Source organism: Spermophilus citellus (genome assembly GCF_964194105.1).
Source record: "Spermophilus citellus genome assembly, chromosome: 10".
NCBI classification, from domain to species: Eukaryota; Metazoa; Chordata; class Mammalia; order Rodentia; family Sciuridae; genus Spermophilus; species Spermophilus citellus.
This window is the reverse complement of record NC_138197.1, coordinates 112,040,384-112,066,105: the sequence shown is the minus strand read 5'-3', so window position 1 is coordinate 112,066,105 and position 25,722 is coordinate 112,040,384. Positions and strand designations below refer to the sequence as shown.

The following is a 25,722-nucleotide window of genomic DNA, read 5'->3' as shown; positions in this document are numbered from 1 at the left end:
GAAAATTGATATTTTGATGCTCCTCATAGAGCACAGAAGTGGCCTGGGGAATGAATTCAGGAAAATTACAAAATGCAGTTATCCGGATGCTGTATATGCCTCAGGACTAAGTACGCACTCAATTACATATCAGTCCACATAGTGCCCCTGGGGCTAATATATGATTTATGAAACTTTGTATGCTTATCTAATCCTATTCTTGTTTTGTTTTCCTTTTATTTTCTGGCTTTTTTTAAAATCTTTCCTTTTGTCCAGTTTCTAAGTGACTTACAGGGTTTAAAAAGAAAAGTATTGGGGGTGGGCAGGATTGTAGCTCAGTGATAGAGCACTTGCAGGAGGACCTGGGCTTGATCACCAGCACCACAATAGAAAAAAGGCATGACTATAAAAAGTCACAGGGAAATTTGTCCTAGTTGTTCCAGGCTCCCACCAAAAAAAAAGAAAAAAAAAATTCTTAGGGAAGAAAAATGAAAAAGAAATTGTATGTATATTGGAATAACTGAGTTTTTGCTTGAATGAATCAGGTTTTTCTCAAAGAAGGAATTCTGAAGAAGCTATCCCGGAAGGTCATGCAGCCCCGAATGTTTTTCCTGGTAAGAGGCCACATGTAACTCTGATGTGTCCAGATCATTGCTTAATGTAACAAGACATTTATATACAACACACATACACAACACATTCAAATACCAGTTTTAGTGGAGTCTTTGGCCATATTATTTAGTTTCATTTCAAGTATAGAAAATAAGGTCTGTTATGATGCATATCAGAAAATGATTTTCTTTTGGAATTTAGTTTAATTTCTAGATTGGTAGAACTGTTTTTAAAAAATCAGTTATTTTTTCAGGGAGACTGAAACCTTGGTAGGACTTAGAATTCAGAAAACATTAAATCTGTTATAGAACTCAGAAAGGAAACACATTTTCTAGAAATTGCCTTTTGAATAATATTCTCCTAAAACATTTTAGATGGTTTTAGTATATATCAGCAGAACATAAGTGTTTTGTTCAGAGAGCTATTAACATGAGGTAATATTTTCCCTTTATTTTTTTATCATATCAGTATCATTGTAGCTAGTATTATTTTCTGTAATTTGTCCTATGAAATATTTCTACTTTCAGTTTAATGATGCCCTGTTGTATACAACACCGGTACAATCTGGGATGTATAAACTGAACAACATGCTCTCATTGGCTGGAATGAAGGTCAGTGCATCTGTTAGAGGTTTTTTGTGTTTGTTCGTTTGTTTTGCTTTGCTTTGCTTTGTTTGTGGTGCTGGAGATCAAATTCAGGGCCTCCTGCATGCTAGACTAGTGCTTTAACACTGAGTTTCATCCCCAGCCCTAGAACATTTTTTTTTTTTACTCAGACATGTTTATATATGCAGAGAAGAATCCCTAAGAAATCATCTTTCTCATGTCATTAACTCTTCTCTGTCCTTTGCTACTGTTCATGCATCTGCTTATTCATTCATGTCATTTGTTCACTCATGCATTAATTTATTTCTACCATATTTATTGAGAATGACTATAAACAAAACATGGTAGTAGGTTTGATGAAAATAGGAGGATGAGTTGAAGAATGATTCTTTTTGTCTACCTCAGCCTCCCTCCCCAGCAAGATTGAGTACACAGTTAGAAAGATAATACACTATACAGTAGACAGTAATAAATATCACTGTAAAGACATAGTGAAAGGTATTTAGGAATTTATAAAATAAACACACATCTTTTGATGGGCATAGTGAAGGAACTGGCATGCATATTTTTGATAGACATCTAGGAAAAAGGATAATCAAGGAAGTCTAAGACAGAAGAGCCAATCAGCCTTAAAGTATGGTTCATAGGGTTTGGGAAATTTGGCCTGGATGTGGGTATTCATCTGAAGCATAGAGTAGGTGATGGAGATTAGATGATGGAGATGGAGATCAAGCTGAGTAGGAATGTTGGTCCTGGATGTTAGCAACTAGGTAACTTCAGCTGCAATTCAGAGTTGGGATTTACAATAGGATGAATTTGCTCAGGTTTTTATGCTTTCTTCCAGGTCAGAAAACCCACCCAGGAAGCATATCAGAATGAGTTAAAGATTGAAAGTGTTGAACGTTCCTTCATTCTCTCAGCCAGGTAAATTTTTTTTTTAAAATGTACACATTTAGATGAATTTTTGCCAGTAAGACAATGTCATATCTCCTGCATTTTTTTTTTTTTTTTACATTTAGGTTGTTTACTAGACTTTTTATTTCTTCCTTTTCTTTCCTAAAACTGATTTTTTCCAAAGTTGACTTACATGCACATAAATGACTGACAACTGATATAATAGTATAATAGAAGCACAAAGATAAAAATATCCTTCAAAGTAGGACAACACTGCTGTAAAATGATCTTTTTGTTTTTGTTGATAATGCCAGGGTTCCAGTCCAGGGCCTCACACGTGTTAAGCAAACACTCTACCACTGAGCTACCACTACCAGCCTCACTGATTTTTTTTTTTTTTTTGAGTGACTATTTCTGTATTAGTCAGCTTTCCACCACTGTAACAAATACCAGTCAGAAATAAACTTAGAAGACAAAACATTTATTTTGGCTCACAGTTGCAGAGGTTTCATTCTTTGGTCTGTGGACCCATTGCTGTAGTGCCCATAGCAAGGCAGCACATTATGATGGGAGCATGTGGTAGAGGAGGCTGCCCACCTCATCACAGCCAGGAAGTGAGAGAAAAAGGAAGGGGCCAGAGTACTAGTATCCTCTTTAAGAGCACATCCCAATCCTAGCTTTATTCTACTACGTTCCACCTCTTAAAAGGTTTTACCACCTCCCAGTAGCACTAAGGACCAAAATGTTAATACATGGGTCTTTGAAGGACATTCCAGATCTAAACATGACAATTTCAAATATTTTTACAGTGAAACATAAGATTTTTAAAAACAACTAGTGCTTTATAGTTTACTAGAAAGTTTTCACATTTCATTTAAAGGCATAGCAAATGTATGAGGTAGGTGTCATCTCACCTTGAAAATGAGGAAGCCAAATTATAGAAAAGTTGAGTTTCCCTTTCATGGATACAGAGCTGGTGAAGCTAGGATACAATTTGAAGTCTTTTGCTTTAAAATGCATTGTTTTTTATGATACCAATTACCTAAAACTGAAATCTGCCGTGACTTGTGTTAATCAAAACACACTACCATAATGTTAATCAAGCAGTAAGGAAAACTGAAGCTGTGTGACTCATATAGACGTACCTCTCTTTACTGTGCTTCACAGATACTGCATTTTTTACTAATTGAAATTTTGTGGCAACCTGCAAATCTGTTAGTGCTATTTTTCTGACAGCAAGTGCATACTTTGTGTCTGACTCACATTTTGGCAGTTCACACAATATCTGATTTGATTTGATTTGATTTGACTTATTTTTGCAGTGCTAGAGATTGAACCCAGAGTCTTGTGCATGCTAGACAAGTGCCCTCCATTGAGCTACACCACCAGCCCTCTCAATATTTTAAACTTTTTCCATTATTATTTTATATATTGCGGTAATCTGTGATCAGTTATCTTTGATCTGTTTGTTGTTTGGGGGCACCATGAACATACCCACATGAGATGGAAGACTTAATGAATAAATGTTGTATGTGTTCTGACTACTCCATCGACCTGTCATTCCTCTACCCCTGTCACTCTCATGGGGCCTCCATATTCACTGAGACACAACAATATTGAAATTAAACTAATTAGTAACCCTACAATATCTTCTAAGTGTTCTGGTGAAAGGAAGAGCCACACATATCTCATTTTAAATCAAAAGCTAAAAATGACTAAGTTTATTGAGGAAGGTATCTTGAAAACCAGGACAGGCTAAAAGTGAGTTAACCAGGGTGTTAATGAAAAGGAAGAGTTCTTAAAGGAAACTCAAAGTGCTGCTCCAGTGGATGCATGAATGAAATCTTATCAACAGGGAGAAAGTTTGAGTAGTCTGGATAGAAGATCAAACCTGCCACAGGCTTTAAGCCAAAGTAGGCTTTCAGCTAAAGCCTACTCCAGAGAAAGGCCCTAACTCTCTTTAATTCTTTGAAGGCTGAGAGAGGTAAGGAAGCTACAGAAGAAAAGTTTGTGACTAACAGAGGTTCGTTCATGAATTTAAGGAAAGATGCATCTTTATAACGTAAAGTACAAGGTGAAGCAGCAAGTGCTGCTGGAGAATCTGCTGCAAGTTATCTAGAAGGTCTGGCTGAGATCTAGCTGAGGTAAAGATGAAAGTGGTTACACTACATGACAGGGAAGTTTTGTTTGTTTGTGTTTTGTTTTGGGGGTACTAGGGATTGCATCCAGGGTTACTTTACCACTGAGTCCCATCTCCAGCTGTTTTCATTTTATTTTGACACAGAGTCATACTAAGTTGCTTAGGGCCTTGCTAACTCACAGGGGCTGGCCTTGAACTTGAGATCCTCCTGCCTCAACCAAGTCATTGGGATTGCAGGCAAAAAACCAAAAAAACAAACAAACAAACCTGTTGTTTTGCTACTGGGGATTGAATTCAGAGGCACGTAACCACTGAGCCACATTCCCAGCCCCACTTTTTATTTTTTGAGACAGTATCTTGCTGAGTTGCTTAGGGTCTCGCCAAGTTGCTGAGGCTGACTTTGAACTTGTAATCCTCCTGCCTCAGTCTCCTGAGCCACTGATATTACAGGTATGCACCACCACATCTGGGCACTGCTAGATTTTTAATGTAGTTGAAACAGCCTTATAGAAGAAGAAGGTGCCGTATAGTACTTTCTAGAGAGAAGTCAATGCCTGGTTTCAAAGTTTCCATGCAGTCTCCATGCATGCTACTATCTTTCTGCCTTGCCCAGGTAGCTACCCCACCTGGAATTCACTCCTTCATTCAGTAATTAATTTGGATCCTCAAGCCTGGCAGGCATTGCAGTAGGCATCAGGATACAGTGGGTAATTAAAAAGTCCCTTCCTTTAGGGAGCTTACATTTCATTAGGGAAGACAAATGAAAGACTTAGCAACTATCACCACTAGTAGGTATTATTGTGATTAATTGTACACAGTAGAAGTCCTAGGTACTATGAAACTATAAAACAAAGGAGCTTGAGCTAGATTTTTAGAGAGAGGATAGGAGGACAAACCCCACAGGCCTGCTGTGCATATTGACTTAAGAAGGATGAGTAGGTGCTGGAAGAGCCTCCTGGTCATTAGAAACAATGAGTATGAAGATCCCGAAACAAAAGGGAGCATGGGGTATTCAAAGAACTGAAAGGCCAGTGTAGCATGAGCTAGAACATGACAAGGAGAGTGACCAGCCTGGAAGGACTAGTGGGATAGATTTTACAGAATCACCTTATGGATTTGGGTCTTTAGCTTAAGAGCCACAGGAAGCCACTGAATAGTTTATACCAGGGAATGATGTGCTACTGAGAACACAGTTGGGAGGTGGACTAAAGGAAGCATTTAATTGGATGTGGATAGGAGAGAAAGGGGTTATTCCTCAGGAGTCTCCAGTCTGTATGTGGTGGGACCACTCACTATGCAGAGGAACGCTGAGAAAGGAGCAGCTTCAGGGGGAAGTCAGGCATTTAGTTTCAGAAATGCACATTAAATGTGAGTAAGGTCTGTGTGGAGCTGTCAGAGTAGTTTATGTAAGGATCTGGACGTCAGGAGGAAGCCTGGGCTACAGGTATACATTTGGGTGTCATCAGTTGGGATGGTAAATAAAGCTAGAAGACTTTAATGAGGCTGCACAGAAAGACTGCAGTTCCCTGTCTAACTCTTGTAATTCTTCAAGTTCTAACTTGGTCATCACCTCTGCAACCTTCCCTGACACCTAAATAAGTAATTTATCCCTTCTGTTATTTATCTGCCTTACATTTGTTCTATCTTATGTTATTTGCTTTTCTCGTCTCAGTTGGATGTGAGCCTTTAAAAGTGAGGTGTGTTATGTGTGCCCAGTTTCTGGTTTAGTTTCTGGCCCTTAATATTCTCCCTGTAAATGTTACTCAGATGCTTCAAAGTGATGTCTAGTCTTTGAACCTCACAGTAGCATCCCACAGTTAGTACAAAAAGTGGTGTAGCTTTGTCTAATGCACCCGCAGTCCCTTTGATTGAAGAGTTTTTTTCCCCTTGATAATTCATCTCAATTAACAGAAAAGGGGCTGGGGATGTGGCTCAAGCAGTAGCACGCTCGCCTGGGATGCGTGCGGCCCGGGTTCGATCCTCAGCACCACATACCAACAAAGATGTTGTGTCTGCCGAGAACTAAAAAATAAATATTAAAAATTTTCTCTCTCTCTCTCTCTCTCTCTCTCTCTCTCTCTCTCTCTCCTCTTTCACTCTCTCTTTAAAAAATAAAAAATAAAGACTCAACTGTCCTTATGACATGGTGCTTGACCAAAGAAAGCAAGTCAAAAGTTGCCATGTCTTTAAAAAAAAAAATAAAATAACAGAAAAATGGTACTCGCTTGACAGAACTTTGAATTCTAGTTCTATACAAATTCTACAAAAGAATGTCCCGTTTCCCAGTCCAAGAAAGATGCCTATTCTTCGACTAATCATGTTACAAAAAGAGAGCCTGAATGTCTCCTCTGGATGCTGTGGGCAAGTGTGTGTGGTCTGTGAGGGAAGTGTTATCAAGAGCTGGTAAACATCGTCTTGGCAGACCCCACACAAGAGAGAGCCAGGAATGATTAAATGAGAGAACAGCATATGCGACATGATTTGCACAGTTGAGTCACTTTCCACATGCTCCCAGGGCTCCAGAAAAATCCGACAGCCATTCTCAAATTAGCCATCTGCCTCTGTTTTCTGTTACTTCTTCCAGTAAAGAGCCAAGGGGAGGGAGGGAGAGAGAGTAATATCATATGAATGTTTGCCTAGAAGCCTGAGCATGTGTCGCCATAGTGTAGTCCATCAAAGAACTTGAACAAGCTGGCAATGACCCGATTGTGAAGGGTTCAGTCTTAAATTACACTTGGGTCTAATACCAGATTATGGGGTAGTAGCCTGTTGTCTATAAAGCCAGTTATCTAACATGGCTAATCTTCAGTTTCCTTATCAGTAAATGGAGATGATGAGTGATGGTGTCATAGAGGGGAGATGGGTGTGTGTGAGATTCAGTATCTATTCCATAGGGTCACTCTGAGGGTGAGGCATGATGACATTTGGAAGTACTCTTACAGGCTGACATATACTCATTAGTAGATAGTAGCTGTTTGGGGCAGTAATGCTAAAATAGTAGAGATAACTGAGGTAGGTTTAGTTTAGAGAGAGGTGTTTCTTTTTTTGTTGTTTTGTTCTTTGTGTGTAATGGATATTTGAAAAATATATTAGTTTTAAACTTTTTTTTTGTAAACCGTATTCCTACCTTTTTATATACTTAATACTGAATATTCTAAATGGCACTCAAAGCTATTTAATAGGGAGGTACATTTCTGAGAGTGATTATTGTATAAAAGATGAGTGGTTTCTAGTATCTTCTTGATCTGCTCTGGGCCTTTCAAAATATAGTTTTAAGGGGGCTGGGAATATAGCTCAGTGGTAGAGCACTTGCTTAATATGGGCAAGGACCTAGATTCAATTCCCAACCCTGTGAAAAATATTCAATGCAGCATTGTATGTTTATACGTGCCATTATTTATCTTTATTTTATTTTTATGTGGTGCCGAGGATCGAACCCAGGGCCTCACATGTGCTGGGTGAGCGCTCTGCCGCTGAGCCATAACCCCAGCCCTATATGTGCCATTACTTATGATGGAGGTTTTATACTTAATATTATAGTGACTAATATACTGTGCTGCATTTAATCACTTGATGCAAAAATCATCAAGACTGCTGCATAATTTTCTTTCTTTTTTTTTTTCCTGGTATTGGGAATTGAACCCAGGAGTACTTTACCACTGAACTATGTTCCTATTCCTTTTTATTTTTATTTTTGAGATAGAGTCTTGCCAAGTTGCCCAGGCTGTCCTCTAACTTGCCATCCTCTTGCCTCAGTCTCCCGAGTTGCAGAGATTACAGGAGTGCACCACCATGCCCGGTGCTATTCAGTTTTCTAATTTATGATTTTCTAAAGTATTTTAGAAAGTGGACATTTTCTTACACAGTCACAAATCTATAATGAATGGATTTTATTTTATTATGATGGATTTTTAAGTTGATTGTTAAAGTCTATCTCTCCCATTCCTTTTCTCTTCCCCCCATGTATATATATAAATTAATATATTTATGTTACTTAATATATGCCTCTCAGTTTTGAATATGCCAAACAAAAATTTTTAAATAGCTTCTTAAATGTCCTGATACCAGTGATGATTGGGAGTTATGACAGAGTTTTGGGGGGAGAGGCATGGTAGCGAAACTGCAGAACAAGAATGCCCTTTTCTGGACAGGCTTTCCCTTCTTTGGCCCATTCCCATTAGAGTTGAGGTAAAGATTCACCTGATGATTCAGAGGAAGGAACAGAAAACCTGGTGGCCAAGTAGGGAGAGGAGCCCTCAAAACAGCCGTGGGCTTTTTCCCTTATTAACCACTCCTTCAATATCTGGGTTTTTTTTTTTATTTTTTCTTTTTTTTACCATCTGTTTTATGATATTAAAAATATATTCCCTTCACCTCGCTATCCTTTCTAGAAATTTTTGGTAATATGTTAATAATCTAAAGGTATTTAATATTCTGTGCTGTATGTAGGTGTTTGAAACATAATTTCTTGGTATATTTCTAAATTCTAGGATTATGTCTTAGGAAACTCTTTGGTTATGTAAATAATTGTAATTATGAATTGGGACAGTTAGCCCATAAACCAAACAAAGATACTTGTAAATTTAGGAGACTTCAGAAGCTACTTAATATAATGCAGTACTTTTAGAAAAGACAAAAGCATTGCATTTGCTAAAATGCTTTGGGTTTCCTATTGCCTGCTCTGATTATTTGTTCACATAAACCTCCAAGTTGCTGCTTTTGATGAGTAGTGTTGGAGGGTGGTGGAGTTGGTTGCCATGAGAGAACTAACAGAAGCAAGAAAAAGGCAAAAAGTCAAAGCTGACATCTGGTTGATAGAACCTTCTCTTGCCCCCAACAGTTCTGCCACTGAAAGGGATGAATGGCTAGAAGCAATTTCCAGGTCAATAGAAGAGTATGCCAAGAAAAGAACCACCTTCTGTCCTAGTAGGAGTCTGGAGGAGGTATTATCTTTCCTTGTTTCTTTTCCCAGTGTACTTCAAACAGTTTTTTACCTTAAAGAAACATGTCACAGGGGTTTAGTGAAGCAACATGTTGCAGAGAAGGATCAGAGGTGGGTGTCTAATTTTAGCAGTACATGTTTATCCATCTGTGAATGTCTAACTTCGAGTCTGTGGTAACATGTAGCATACTCTTGTTTTTTTCTAGTTATAAAACTTAATTGTAGGAAATTTATTTACTGTGTGTGTGTGTGTGTGTGTGTGTGTGTGTGTGTGGGGGGGGGGCTAGGGAGGAATCCATGGCCTCATGCATGCTGAACACATGCTTTGCACTGAGTTATACCCCTAGTCCCCATTGTAGGAAATTTAGAAAGTACAAAATAGTTTAAGGAAGAAGCTAATCAGCTGTTATCCTACTTTTAAAGTTAATTTTGCAGTAAGAGGATTTTTAGAATATAGCTAACCTCAATATCCTGAGAACACAAAAAATAGAATAGCCCATGTTTCCTCCTACATCTTTTTTTAAAAATATTTTTTAGTGTTGATGGACCTTTATTTTATTCATTTATTTATACGTGGGGCTGAGAATTGAACCCAGTGCCTCGCACATGTGAGGCAAGCACTCTATGACTGAGCCACAACCCCAGCCCCTCCTCCTACATCTTTAATGATACCATCAGCACCTGGAGACGGCACCATCACTAGCTAAAAAAGCCTCCGTTCTGACGCAGGCTGTGTGCATGGAGGTAATCAGAAGTCATTCTTTTCCCGCAGGCTGACTCAGAAAATAAAGATGAAGTTAGTCCCCTTGGATCAAAGGCTCCCATCTGGATTCCTGATACCAGAGCCACAATGTGTATGATCTGCACAAGCGAATTTACTCTGACCTGGAGACGACACCACTGCCGGGCCTGTGGAAAGGTCAGAGAGGACAACCCATCTGCATTGTGATTTCTCCTCTCACTAGGCTGTGCACAGTGGGGAAGTATATTCTGCCTTAGAAACCCCTGCAGTCATCACAGCAAAAGAAAAAATAACCAAGATTGTTGTGGTAGAAAACATGGATATTGTCTTCTCTAAATATTTAGGAACAGGGGAAGGGAAATCTTGTTAGGGAACTTCCCTCCTCTCACCCCAAATGTACTTTCTGATGTCAGTAATAGAGAACTTACATTCAGAAACCAAAACTAACAAATCCATGATTAAACGATCCTCACATTTATAGCTAGTTATTTAAACCACCTCTGTCTACATACTAAATATTTAGCAAGGGGAACTTCCAGTGGTCAAATTACCCCTAATGACACTTGTTAGTTTTTTTAGTCAGCTTTCCATTGCAATAACAAATACCTGAAAAAAATCAATTTAGAAAGAGAAAAGGTTTATTTGGTCTCATGGTTTTGGAGGTTTATTTGGCTCATGGTTTTGCCTGTGGTGCACATCATGGTTGGAGTAGGAGCAGAGCACACAGCAGAGAAAACCTATTCACCTCAGCTGTTTACTGTTCATGGCCAGGAAAAACATTTTTAAAAAGAGGAAGAGACCAGGGTTCCACAATTTCCTATGAGGACATATCTCCATAACTTAAAACCTCCCACGAGGCCCCCCCTTTTACAGGTTCCACTACCCCCAATACACCCAATCTGGGGACCAGTGCTTTCAATCATAGGCCTTTGGGGTACTTTCCAGATCCAAACTATAGCATAAGCCTTCTTGACATCAGTAATGTGAGCTTAATAACAATGATATCCACATTACTCTAAAGATTAAACAAGCCAGGTGCAGTGGCATATGCCTGTAATCCTAGCAGCTTGGGAGGCTGAGGCAGGCTTTGATCATGAATTCAGAGCCAGCCTCAGCAAATGCGAGGCACTAAGCAACTCAGTAAGACCCTGTTTCTAAATAAAATACAAAAAATAGGGACGGGGATGTGGCTCAGTGGTTGGGTGCCCTTAAATTCAATCCCTAGTACCAAAAAAGAAAATGATTAAACAAGGAACAAGGTCCCATTTAGAGAGCACTTGGTACGGAGCCAGACACTTGGCAGAGGAGCATAGAAGTGGTCATTGCTGCAGCTGTGATGGCGATGATGATGATGATAATGGTCAGTGCAGCTATCAGGACTTACTGCATGCTAGGCACTGTTCTAAGCACTTGATGCATGTTAGCTCTTTGACTGCATTATTTTACATAGTAGTTGCTCTGTGATGATTTGTGGCCTGTCTTTCAAGTGTGATATCACATGCTAGTTCACTGTATGCCTGAACTCCATGAGGTTAAGTAAGATAACATGAGCATGTAACTGTTTTGAAAAGTGGACAGTGCTGTAAGACCTACTTTATAGTTTGGAAACAAAAGTTATTATAAACAAAATAATTGTAATGTGTTTTCAGATTGTATGCCAAGCTTGTTCATCAAATAAGTATGGCTTAGATTACAGTTTGGAAACAAAAGTTATTATAAACAAAATAATTGTAATGTGTTTTCAGATTGTATGCCAAGCTTGTTCATCAAATAAGTATGGCTTAGATTACCTGAAAAATCAGCCAGCAAGAGTATGTGAACACTGTTTCCAAGAGTTGCAGAAACTAGGTAATGTATAAGTAAAGATTTGACCAAAAATTCCATTTTTCCCTAGATGCTTTCCAATAGGCTTCTGAAAGAATCATCTTTGGTACATTAGCATTGTTGATGCTTATCTTAAAATTAGTATTAAGCTTTCTTAACTCATACTTTGTGGTAATTTCCAAGAAAACTTGGACTGAAATTTTTTTTTTTACAGTGTGAAAATGTTTTGCTAAGAAAACCAATTGTATAAAATTACAAAATTAAATACTTAAAACAAACGGGAACTTTAACTTGCAAGTTATTTTGAAGTTTCTTGTTTCCCATAATAGTGTGCTAGTAAGAATCATTTTCTAACTATTTATAAAGTCATGCTCTATGGAAACATGCCTGGCAACACTTTTAATAAGATTTTATTGTAGATTTTTGAACAAATACAAAATGATGCTTCATACATGTTCTCTAGTTATTTTCAAGCATCCTCCAGGCCAAGCGAACGGAAGTAGGACCATTCAAGTCTACATTTTGGATGGGGAAATGTAATTAAATTTCTGAAACATATAGAATCTAAATCTTGAAAAGATTGTCCTTTATTCCATGAAAAATAACTTCTCCTCAGCAGATAGGAATATCTATGTGGGAAAAAAAAAAGTAGATGACATCCTGTTTCAGAATCCATGTATTTGTGAATTAACGGTACATTATAGTCTGTACATTTTCCATGTAGACACATCCCCTGTTCCTTTGCCAGCCTTTCTGTTCCTCTCTTTGTTCTTTGAACCCATAGTATGAACTGTAGACATTCTAAATTCATCTTTGAATCTTCCTTTCTAATCATAACACACCTATTTGGTTATTAAATCTTGTCAGCTTCTTCTCAAATAGTCTGTGTTGATTTTGTATCAGTCCTAATGAGGTCTAAATTACTTTAATAATTTTCTTATGAGTTTTCTTTGTTGCAAATCTCTCCTGACTACTGCCAGATTTAATTTCTAAATTTGATCTGGTCTTGACACACCCAACCTAAAGAGCATTCCAGGTCCCTTTTTTCCTAGCTTCCTTATTTTATAATGCAGTTGCTCACGCTGACTTCCGCGTGGAGTGTTCTACCCCCTCTTATACCTGGCAAACTACTTACCCCTCAGTGTCCAATGTAAATGTCTCCTTCTCTTCCTAGGGTTTCCTTTGCAGTCAGAATTAATTGTTCCCTCCTTTGTATCCTACAGAGCTCCTCTTTAGTACCTTGTTCATTGTAATGTTGTTACTTGGTTAAGTATCTAGACACTGAATAAAGTTAGGTATTTTTTAAGTCAGTAGGGAAGTTTTGGGGGGGGGTATTTTTTCCATTTGGCAGGACATTCGTATGTTTCAGAAATTTAAAGGCTCAAAAGGATAATTTCTTCATGTGGTTTAAAGTTCAAAAAGTAGAAAATCAGACAGTGGAGTCTTCCTCTCACTCAGCTCTCAGCAATCATCTTCCTTTTTCCAGGGCCATGGATGTCATCCATTTCTCAAGCATCCTTTTATGGCTATTTTGTACAATGTGTTTATTGATTTGAATTAAGTTGAAGCGCAGAATGCCCCTCACCATTGGCTACGTAAGTTTGTATCTGGTTTGTTGTAGATCGCCAGCACTCCCCTAAGGTTGGATCTCCTGGGAATCACAAATCTCCTTCAAGTGCCTTATCATCAGTCTTACATAGTATTCCATCAGGGAGGAAACAGAAAAAAATCCCAGCTGCTCTCAAAGAAGTAAGTGTTTCCATTAAACTTATAATGAGATAGAGGTTGAATTATTCATATGCATATAACATGCTGTTTTTATTTCATAAAGGAGGATGTTATTTCCCATTGCTATTAAAATATGAATTTTAATACTGGTGATGGAGATGGCTGATTTCTTACAATCTTGCTTGGTCTCCCTTATGACCTGAGTCATTTAGAAAATGGCTGTTGAAAGCTTCGGAGAACCTTTTATAGTAATGATAGAGAATAAAGCTAAGATGAACACATTTGAATTTTTAAAATTACTTCAAGGAGGCCTCTTTCCAAAGGGAAGGAGTTCATAGAATAATGGGTGCCCTTTGTTAGCATTTACTGATTTACATGGTTTGTTATTTGTTGACATCCTTTAATCTTAAATTTTTAAACAGTCAGGATGGGGCTGGGGCTCAGTGGTAGCATACTTGCCTGTCATGTGTGAAGCACTGGGTTCGATTCTCAGCACCACATATAAATATGTAAATAAAATAATCGTCTATCAACAACTAAAAATATATATATTTAAAAAGAAAAACAACCCTGGTAGCAAAAAAAATTTTATTAAACAGTGGCTGCTATCTGCCAGCAGTAAAATCCATAGGCAACACTGATACCTTATCACAGTTCCTCAAATGTAAGTGTCAATCAACAAGTGCCAGAGAGCAGACAGCATTGCCATTCTGGCCCCTCCCATCACAATTAGTTATTCATTAGTTCCTCTTGTGCTAGTAGTATAGCCCACAGAGCTGGTAGCTTTTATCTGTTGTTGTCCATGTTGTTTCGGTACTGGGGATTGAATCCCCAGGGCCACTTTACTACTGATATACATCCCAACCCTTTTTATTTTTTATTTTGAGACAGGATCTTGCTAAGTTGCTTAGGGCCTTGCTAAATTGCTGAGGCTGGCCTCTAACTTGTCATTTCTTGCCTTAACCTCCCGAGTCACTGGGATTACAGGTGTGTGCTGCCACACCCAGCTGTTTAGTATTGTTTTGACATGCGGTCTCACTGTGTTGCCCAGGCTAGCCCCAAACTCCTGTGCTTAAGGGGTCCTCCTGCCTCAGTCTCGCAAGTAGCTGGGACTGTAGGTACATGCCACTAACCCCAGATCTGACTAGGGTTTTTGATTCTCCTGCTTGTTTACCATGAAGGTGTTCTGTTATACAAAGTGGAAGCAAACAACTTTAAAATTTTGATGAGGATCATGATTCGTAGGTAAAACTAAGAGTGTATTCCCAGTGATTGATAACTTATCTGATGAAATAATAAGGATTTGAAGTTTCTAATTGCCAAGCTTTAAGTGAAACTGGTTAAGCCAATTTAGTGAGCACCTCTAAACTGTCTCTTCTATCCCTCAGTTCCCAAGTATAAACCTGCATTCATAACTTTGAGGTTCTTGCCATGTGCTGTCATTCACCCTTGAGGTCCCAGCTACTTGGGAAGCTGAGGAGAGAGGATCCCTTCAGCCCAGGAGTTTGGGGCCAGCCTGGGCAAAACAGCAAGACCCCTTGTCTACAAATAAATGAATGAATGAATGAATAAAATAAATAAATAACCTACCTGCCTTAAGTTTCTTAATCAACTGAAGTGGTTCTCAATTCTCTATAATTTTTAACTTCTCCAATGTCATACTAGTTTCTAAATACAATTCTTTCAATTTGCTCCCGTCTTCAGTTGAAATTTGTCAGCATTAGTTACAAAACTCTTAGAATATAGCCTAGATTCAGTCTAACTCTAGTCCTGTTTTATGCTGCCCTCCAGTTCTTGAATACAGCCATTTCCTCCTTTAGTCAACTGATTTTCTAAGTGGCTCCGAGACCGGTTGCATCAGTTATCTCCTGAGAACTTGGAAATTCTCAGGCCTCACCCAAAGTCTACAAAATTAGAAATTCTAGCAAGCACCCTGGTGATTCACATGCGTGCTAATGTTTGAGAGCTACTTCTTTGACCTTTATAGTCATACCGGAGAAGTTAATATGTATATTTAAGTGTTGTAAACATCAAACTATAGTATTTTCCTTGGGAAGCTATGTTCTTTGGTTTTGTTTTACTTAATTGAAGTGAAATTCACATAACATGTAATTACCCATTTTAAAGTATACAGTTAGTGGCATTCAGTGTGCTGGCAATGTTGGGTAACCACCATATCTTTCTAGTTTCAAAACCTCTTCATCATTCCATATAAACATCCTTTGTACATTCAGTAATCAGTCCCTTTTCCCCTCCTCCCACCCTCTAGCAACCTCTAATCTGCTTCTGTCTCTCTGGAGTTGCCTATTCTGGTTATATCATGAAAAAGAAATCGTAGACTATGTGACTTTCATATCCAGGTTCTTTTCAATTACCACAGTGTTTTCAAGGTTTGTCGAAATTACAGCATGTGTCAGTATTATAGCATGCATCATGCATGTCATTTCTTTTTTTAAAATATGTTTTAGTTTAATATTGTTTTATTTTATTTATTTACTTATATGTGGTGCTGAGGATTGAACCCAGGGCCTCACTCATGCCAGGCAAGTGCTCTACCACTGAGCCATAACTCCAGCCCCACTTCATATCTTTTATGTCTAAATCATATTCGTTTTATCTGTATTCCACAATTTATCCATTCATCCCTTGATGGACATTTGAGATCTTTCCACCTTTTGGCTCTTACAGGCTATGAATATCTATGTACAGATTTCTGTGTAGACATACATTTTCATATATCTGAGAAGCTTTGTTTTGTTTTGTGGTACTGGGGATTGAACTCAGGGCCTCACACATGCTAGACAAGCACTTTAACCAATGAGCTACATGCATCCCAGCCCTTATTTCAGTGAAATTAGAAAATTTTTAGAAAACCCTCTGTTTTAGAATTACATTCAGATTCTTGGTACCCTTAGAAATGACAGACTGCTCTTTGAGTATTATTTATTTATTTATTTATTTTAAATATTTGTTTTTTAGTTTTAGGTGGGCATATATCTTTATTTTACATTTATGTGGTGCTGAGGTTCGAACCCAGGGCCTCATGCATGCTAGGCGAGCACTCTACCACTGGGGCTGGGGATGTGGCTCAAGCGGTAGCGCGCTGGCCTGGCATGTGTGCGGCCCGGCTTCGATCCTCAGCACCACATACAAACAAAGATGTTGTGTTCGCTGAAAACTTAAAAAAAAAAATAAATATTAAAATTCTCTCTCCCTCTTAAAAAAAAAAAAAAAAAGCCTTAGTGAATCAGGTGGTTAAATTGTTAACACCAATATTACTTTTTAATGTGCCAGGCAAGCTCTCTCTGCCACTGAGCCTAAACCCCAGCCCTACTTGATAGACTTTTAAAGGATGCTTTTTTTTTTTTTTTTACACAAGTCTACTTTCACTTAATTGACATTTGTAACTTAGTGTTAGATCTTAAAATTTCCAGTAAACAATATGAAATCCTTTTGTGAAATTTATAAGAAATTCATATAATTCATCCATTAATGCATAATTAAAGATATATTTTTAAAATTCACAGGGCTAGTCAGGCACAGTGGTGTGTACATGTAATCCCAGCTACTTGAGAGACTGAGGCAGGAGAATCAAAAGTTCAAGTAACTTTTGATTAGTAACAACTAATTTAAGACCCTGTCTCAAAATAAAAAATAAAAAGGGCTGGGGATATAATTCAGTGGTAGAACATCCCTAGGTTCAATTCCCAGTATCATAAAAAACTTAAATTTAGATAAAATAAAACTCACAAGGCTGGGTAGCGATAGGACACTTACCTAGCATGAACAAGGCCCTGGCACTACAAATATAAAATTAAAGAATCCCTCTCACCCGCCCCCTCCCCCGGCCTTAATAGTTTTCCATAGCTGTATAACAAATTACCACAAACTTGGTAGTTTGAAATAACATGCATTTACTATCTCAGGAGTCCAGGCATGTTTTAGCTGGGACTTCTGCAGCACCATAATCAAGGTTTGGCCAGTGTTGAATTCTCATCTGGAGCTTCAACTGGGAAAGGGGCTGTTTCAGAGCTCTTTCAGGTTTTTTGGAGAATTCATTTCCTTGCTGTTGCAGACTGAAAGCCTAGCTTCTTAAGAAGCTGCTTTCTGCTAATGGTCATCCTCAGCCCCTTGCCAGTGGACCTTTCAACATAACTACAAAGGGAAAAGTCTCTGTGGTCAGTTTTCTAGCTTGAGGGAGTCTTATATAATGTAGCATAATCATGAGGTGACATCCCATCACCTTCATCAGATTTTTTTTTTTTTTTATTTGTTCTTTTCAGTTATACATGAACAGTGGGATGTATTTTGATGTATTATACATACATGAACTATAAATTCCCACTTTTGTGGTTATACATGATGTAGAGTTACACAGGTCATGTATTCAGATATGAACATAAGAGAGTTATGTCCAATTCATTCTACTGTCTTTCCCTTTCCCACCCCCATCAGATTCTTTTCATTAGAAGTAAGTCATAGGTTCTGTCCTTGCTCAATAGGAGGAAGCACGACACTGTGACTGTCAGAGGAAAGGATCATAGGAAGTCACCTTAAGAGTCTACCCACCTGGCTAGAGTGCTTGCCTATGAGCCATGTGGATTCCCAGCAACACACCCACACATACACAACCACACACACACACAGAGTCTGCCTGCCACACTTCTAATAAGGCAAATCCTAAACATGATTTTAAAAAAAAAAAAAGCACTTTAAATTGCCAGATTATAATCACTGATGCTTTTTTCCATAAAAATTTAAACATTTTCTTTTTTTTTTTTTTTAAGAAAGAGAAAGAGAGAGAGAGAGAGAGGGAATTTTTTTAATATTTTAGTTATCGGCGGACACAACATCTTTGTTTGTATGTGGTGCTGAGGATCGAACCCCGGCCGCATGCATGCCAGGCGAGCGCGCTACCGCTTGAGCCACATCCCCAGCCCAAATTTGACCATTTTCAACTTTTATATATATATATATATTTTTTTTTTTTTTTTTTTTTGCTGATGAACCTTCTTTATTTTATTTATATGTGGTGCTGAGAATTGAACCCAGTGCCTCACACATGCTAGACAAGCGCTCTACCACTGAGCCACAACCCCAGGTGCATTTTCAACTTTTATAAAACAAAAATAAGCTGCTGTTTCTTTTCTTCTTCCTTTTGATTTTGTACTGGGGATTGAACCCAGGGCTTCACACATGCTATGCCAGCACTCTACATTGAGCTACATCTTCAGTCTTTATTTATTTATTTATTGTATTTTGAGGTCAGGTCTAAGTTGCATATGCTGACCTTGAACTAATCATGATCCTCCTGCCTCAGCCTCCAGAGTAACTAGAATTTCAGGCATGTACTACCATGCCTCGATAGCTTCTTCTCTTTCAGAACATAGTTTGGGGAGCAAGATTGATCCTCAAAATAACTTCCATTAATAGAATTTTCAGGCTTTTTATCTCAATGTCTAGCATTGTAAGGCCCTGGGTTAGATCCTCATTGGGGTTGAGGGGATTTTCTACTTACTATTCATTGATTGGTTTTTAGAAGTCCAAAAAGTCACTTCAGAAATGGAGTTAACAATTTAAATAATTTCCCCCTAATATTTGCAAGAAAAGCAGTAGATAACATATGCAGTCTCAAAATGCATCTTCAGAGAAAAGCATGGAAGGCTTTTGGGTTATTTTTCTTCTCCTACCAAAACAGAAAATACAGAGGATCCTACTAAGACAGACAGACAGACACACACACATACACACACACACACACACACACACACATGTGCAAGCATGGTAATAGGTAAAGTTCTAGAACTTGTTTCTAAGAGCAAGGATTTTTATGCTCATGCAAATTTGTATTGTAGCACACTTTGAAAATGCACAATTTCATTCTGAAAGATTCTGTTGTTATGGTGATTGCTATTAATTCTTAATGATGACAAGCAACTTTGCTGTTCTTTACAATTTGTCCAAAAACCATTAATGTATGGGCTTACTTACAGGTATCAGCAAACACAGAAGATTCTTCTATGAGTGGCTATTTGTACAGATCAAAGGGCAATAAGAAACCATGGAAACACTTGTGGTTTGTCATAAAAAATAAAGTGTTGTATACATATGCTGCAAGTGAGGTAAGATGTGAAATCTAAAGATGAGTAATTTGGGTGTCTTGTTTTAGTTTGTGTACGTTTTATTGCTCTGCTTTTGTTTGTTTGTTTGGTTTGGTTTTTGTGTTGGTGGGGGTAGAATCCAGGCCCTCCCCCAGCTCCTTGTTGCTTTGGTTTGGACCAAGGTGGTGTCATTTTTAATGGGTACCTAGTAGAGAGCTCTTAGTCACCTTACTCACCTGTTAAGAATTTTCCACAGTAATAAAGTACAAGTCTTCCTGGGTGACTACTACCACTTCACTAAAGGCAGAGCTTCTTATCCCTTTGAGGCAGAGACAAAGGTCAGGCAGTCAGTGTAGGTAATGAACAATGGGGGTCAGGTCAAGAGGCTGAGGACTGGTTTTCAAAGAGAGAACAATGGGTTGCTAATGGCTAACCTCCTCTTGTGCTCCTCTGCACTCTGGGTTGCTAACAGTTAACTTCCATGCTCCTGCTCCCAGTCACTTACACAGGGAAGAAAGAGAAGGCAGTGATTAAAGAGTGGGGTTATGAGGTCTATAAGAAAGGCAAGTCCACTCCCTCCCACAGGCTTTCGGCTCCAAGGCCCCCTTCTCTTTAAAGAAATCTGTCTCTATCACTTTCTTAAATAAAACTTGCTATACTTGCTTTGGCGTTTCTCTGGTGTGAGTTCTTCAACACTGGGAAACAAGAACCCATTCCTGATCTCCACTGCACCAGTATCACTTTCTGTCCAGCTCTCTTGAGTGACACACTCAGGACTGTACCTGTTAACACAAAAGGGACTGAGCTTGATGCAAACTTCATGGATCAGCACCACTTTTATTTAGGGATGGAGTGACGCCTCTAATGGACCCACTTTCTTTTTGAAAATGAGCCACGGGCCAGAGGGGGCGTTTAGGCTTATATTGATTACACTGAGAAGTGACTTAATTAATGAGCATGTCAGTTTGGGCTGTCTTTACTGGGCCAAATGGAGGATGTTATGTTAGTGGTTAGTGTCTGGGAAAGAATTTGTTTAAGGTGGAATCAATGTTCTGGCCTCTTCCCAGAAACTATCATTTCAGACTTGATAAATATCTCCTCCCCAGGGCCTGTCTTGTCACTGGGAAAGACTGTCTCGGGAAAGGATCAATGTATTGCCTTCTCCCTCATTCCTTCTCCCTAGGCCACATTATTTTGGGGTTTGTCGTTTTCCATATCCAACAGTCCGCTGATTATATTGGTCAGGCCTCAGCATAATAAAATCGGCTTTGGGTTATGAACAGTTTCTAGCTGTTGCTGAAATTCTGTCCTTTTCTTCTACCCAAAGCCCCTGGTGTTCTCACAGCCTAGAAAAACCTCCAGGGTCCAAGCTGTTCCTTAGGAGGATCTGGGTAACTCACCTTTCCAAGCTGTGTTTCTCCATCCATAAAATTAAAGTGATATAGTCACTTACTTTCCTTGGCTGTAGTGAAAATAATGTGAAATTCAATGAATGTGAACATGCTGAAATTTTCTAGCACAGTATCTGGAGGTGGGGAGTGGATGGCTCGATAAATATTGTGGAATAAATTAAAAATGCATAATAGAATTTTTTTACATATATGTATATGAATTTGGAGCTACATTGATCAAAAGCTCTCAAGTCTGAATTGTGTCTCAGTTTAAAAACCCATCTTTATTTGTCTATTTTTAAATTAGGATGTGGCAGCTTTGGAGAGCCAGCCTTTATTAGGATTCACTGTCACTCAAGTCAAAGATGAGAATTCAGAGTCTAAAGTATTTCAGTTACTGCACAAAAACATGTTATTTTATGTGTTCAAAGCAGATGATGCTCACTCAGCTCAGAAGTAAGTAATGTAGACTTATTTTCCTTTTATATGTGAGATTTCAAGTTTCCTATTTAAATGATTGACTTTAAGATTACCTTCTTTGGGCTGGGGATGTGGCTCAAGCGGTAGCGCGCTCGCCTGGCATGCGTGCGGCCCGGGTTCAATCCTCAGCACCACATACCAACAAAGATGTTGTGTCCGCCGAGAACTAAAAAATAAATATTAAAAATTCTCCCTCTCTCTTTCTCTCTCTCTCTCTCCTCTCTCACTCTCTCTTAAAAAAAAAAAAAAAAAAAAAAAGATTACCTTCTTTAAGGCATGGGGACAACTCAGAATTTAAACCATGGGTACAAATTAGACAGATTTAATATATTATTCAAACTCTTTAGAATTGTTCTAAAACAAGGAAAGCAAGGGTATCTGGAATAGTTTCAGGAGACAGATGGGAAAAGAAAATGGGTAGTCCTGTCCAAAGTATTCTGTCCACACATGACCTCAGAGGAAGCAGCATGGTGCAGCTCTTCTGAGGAAGGGAAGCTGAGGCATCTGACCTCTCCATCACTGAGGCTAAGAATCTTCCCTTGAAACATTCCAGGGCTTTGGCCATCCAGTGATTCAATTATGCTGTGCAACAGCAGGAGTTGAAACAGCTGCTTACAAACTTACTTCTCTGAGAAAAAGGTCAAACATGTAAATAGGGCTCCATGCTGTTTTCAGTGACTGAGTAGAAGGAAATGGATATCATTTTAGATGGTGAAAGCTGAAAGCCTCTTCAACATTCCAACAGGAATCTTGATTTATTTAGATGTTATAAAGTTGTTTAACAGATTAGAGGAGGTGTATGTATCTTTGTGAAATCAGGATCCCTGCTGAACAAAGTAGATCAGTTCACCTCTTTTTCATTTGAGTTGTACTTTGGCTCACAAAATACACTTTTGTGTTTTTCAGAAGAGATGTATGTTCATGTTTTCTCAGTGGGCTTTAATGTGCTTGAAGATTTAAAAAAAAAAAAGAGTGCTTTGAATAAGCAAGTCTGGTGGTTTCTTAAGGCAATTAGAATCTACATATCAGAATTGCCTGTGTTCTGACTGCTAACCAGATACATACAGTGTAGCTTAGTGGCAAAGTGCTTGCCTAGCATGCATGAGGCACTGGGTTTGATCCTCAGCACCACATAACAGTTAACAAATAAAACAAAGGCATTCTGTCCATCTACAACTACAAAAAAAAAAGTTTTTAAATAAATAAAAATAAAGATATTGTGTCCATCTACAACTAAAAAAACCATGCTGTAAGGCTGCCCCCACCCTCCACCCCTGGCCAGTTTTAGGATGTTCTGTAGTACATAGCTGTTTTTCTGGTTCTTTTTTTTTTTTTTAATATTTATTTTTTAGTTCTCGGCGGACACAACATCTTTGTTTGTATGTGGTGCTGAGGATCGAACCCAGGCCGCATGCATGCTAGGCGAGCACGCTACCACTTGAGCCACATCCTCATCCCCTGTTTTTCTAAATAATTCTCTGTGGGTATTGAAAAATATTTTAAAATTATATTACTTTACTCTTTTTTTCTGTAAAAAATATTTGGACAGGTCTGGGGATGTGGCTCAAGCGGTAGCGCGCTCGCCTGGAATGTGTGCGGCCGGGTTCGATCCTCAGCACCACATACCAACAAAGATGTTGTGTCCGCCGAGAACTAAAAAAAATATATATATATATTAAAAAATCTCTCTCTCTCTCTCCTCTCTCTCTCTCTCTCTTTAAAAAAAAAAATTTGGACAAACTAGTAATCACCCTAAGATTCTGCAACATATTGTCTTTCTCATAATTTTCATTTATATTTATCATGAAACCGATAAAAATTATTGCTTTTCAAATATATGATCTTTTGCTTATACCATTAAGTTGACTCAGCTGAAAGGCTGTTAAAACAGAATTAAATGTAATTGGGTGAAAAAAATCAACTTACTTATAATTTAGAATTGATCCAAGCTAAATTGTAAGTTTCTCTTTGAAGCTATTTATATCATATGGATTACATTTTTTGTACATGACAGAATATTAAAATGTGTTAATGTTACTGGAAAATTGTGAGACACTTTAAAAGTTTTGCTATTATAACTTATAGGCTATTTACGTACAAAATTCAAAAATTTTTAAATTTTGCCCTTGAAATTTGACCAGAATCTATTATGGGGTGTTCTTACTAATTAAAATGGGTGATTTCAAATGTTCATAGTTGCCTGGACTCCCGCCCCCCCCACCACCATTATTTGTTGTTGTTGTTGTTGTCGTCGTTCTGGGGATTGAATCCAGGGGCACTCTACCACTAACTGAGTTATACCTCCAGCCACCCCTACCGCCAGCTTTGAATAAGGCAAAGATGACATTTTAAAATGACTTTATTTTATGTATTTATTTTCATGTGGTACTGAGGATCGAACCCAGTACCTCACATGTGCTAGGCAAGTACTCCATCACTGAGCCACAACCCCATACCCTTTTTATTTTTTGAGATGGGGTCTTGCTAAGTTGCCGACTTGCAATCCTCCTACCTCAGTCTTCAAGTTGCTGAGTTAGAAGTGTGCACCATAGCACCAGGCTGGACTCTTTTTCTTTAACCTATTACTGTAAGAAATTGTATTTCAGGAAAAAAGGGAAAAATAAGTTCAGAAGCAATAAGACTAATAGGTATGGAAAACAAACTACCCCCAGTGCCTAATGAATAATTACAGCTGTGTTTATTGTCGAATTAAAACATTGAGACTAAAGAATTTTGGAAAGACTTCTGTGAAATTTTGAAAAGCTTTCATATTGCATGTAGAATTTTGATCAATTGGGAGTGGACTAAATGCCATATTGATGTCCTTTAATGAAAAGTATTGGGACCAGTCTGGAGTAGGGTAGGAGATATCCAAAGAAATTCTGGTAAGGTCAAAGGAGGAGGAAACAGGCACACAGCTACTGTTCTTACTAGTACTGAGTCAGAACACCAGAAAAGAGAAAAGGAGTTGTAATAAAAGCCTTTGCTGATATAGCTACTTCCATAACCAATTACATGGGAGCATCGGGACTTTATAGAACTTTTTACACATGAAATGTTCCCTTTCGCCTGCCTCATAATCATAAGAGAGACATTTGGCAGGCCAAATTTTGAACCATATTACCAAATAAAAAGCAGTTCCATGTATACAAGGATTTTAGTTTGCCCTAAGATCTTAAATATCCTGTCATGGTAATCCAGTCTACAGGCCCAGTTATGATCCATATTGTGCTCACATATATCAGATGACTGGGTTTTACACATCTAACAGATTTCTCTTATTAACAGGTGGATAGAAGCATTTCAGGAAGGCACAATATTATAGCAGTATTGGTTTCATCTTTTCTGTGATTCCAAGGAAGTGGAATTTCATCAGAATGGAGTAAAAGCAATTCAAGCATTTTATAAAAATAAACACTGTCAAGATAAATCCAACCAAACACTTCATCAGATATAAGAAATTATTTTGTTAGGTATAAGGAGTTTTTTTAATAATGTTTGCTTTTTCATGTATGTTATTTATTAAAGTTGTGATGTTTACTTAATGGTCAGAATTGTTTCTGAGATTCACACTGAATTCTAAAGTACCATTTCTTTAGAGACCAGAAAACTTACCTTAATATTATATACAGTGTTAATTATTTGTGACATAGTCCACATCATTTTCTCTGCTTTTACACTGTGACATTTTCAGTAGTGACAAATCTTTGTAAGTTAAAACACACACACACACACACACACACACACACACACACATCAAGAAGCAAATTTCCATGTGGTGCTTGGTTTAGAAATTAAGATTATCATAAAAATGCTGGTGAAAAATGCATATCTTTGAATTAATAAGTTAGATGAATTTTTTTAATCTTTCAATGAAAAATATATGGCTAGCTTCTACCTCAGTAACTGTGAAATGAAATTTCAGTAAATTGTCTAAAGTAGGGCTGGGGATGTGGCTCAAGCGGTAGCGCGCTCACCTGGCATGCGTGCGGCCCGGGTTCGATCCTCAGCACCACATACAAAGATGTTGTGTCCGCCAATAACTAAAATAAATAAATAAATATTAAAAAATTCTTTTAAAAAATTGTCTAAAGTATTTCTACCTTATGTATGTCTTCTGGCATGAGTTAATATTAATCATCAAAGAATTATAACAAAGGAATAGAAATATGACTTTTATCAAACTGTGAGTAGGAATGAGGATGTTTTCATTTGCAGAGACACAAGTAATCAACTCTATGGGCTTTTCATTAATTGAGTATTTTTTTAAATAGCAAAATATGG

General features: G+C 38.1%; 1 protein-coding gene across 2 annotated transcripts in view; it reads left to right on the top strand.

Moving 5' to 3' along the window:
• FGD6 (FYVE, RhoGEF and PH domain containing 6) overlaps window positions 1-25,158 on the top strand; it is a 111,610-nt gene extending 86,452 nt beyond the window's left edge. For both annotated transcript variants that reach the window (XM_081309293.1, XM_081309292.1), the window contains exons 12-21: window positions 525-593; window positions 1,119-1,202; window positions 2,041-2,120; window positions 9,071-9,173; window positions 9,945-10,091; window positions 11,660-11,762; window positions 13,360-13,487; window positions 19,460-19,588; window positions 21,266-21,414; window positions 24,727-25,158. In XM_081309293.1, coding sequence (XP_081165419.1) covers window positions 525-593; window positions 1,119-1,202; window positions 2,041-2,120; window positions 9,071-9,173; window positions 9,945-10,091; window positions 11,660-11,762; window positions 13,360-13,487; window positions 19,460-19,588; window positions 21,266-21,414; window positions 24,727-24,763 — 1,029 coding nt within the window. In that variant the 3' untranslated portion in view covers window positions 24,764-25,158. The remainder of the gene's footprint in view (window positions 1-524; window positions 594-1,118; window positions 1,203-2,040; window positions 2,121-9,070; window positions 9,174-9,944; window positions 10,092-11,659; window positions 11,763-13,359; window positions 13,488-19,459; window positions 19,589-21,265; window positions 21,415-24,726) is intronic.
• Window positions 25,159-25,722: the final 564 nt, after the last annotated feature.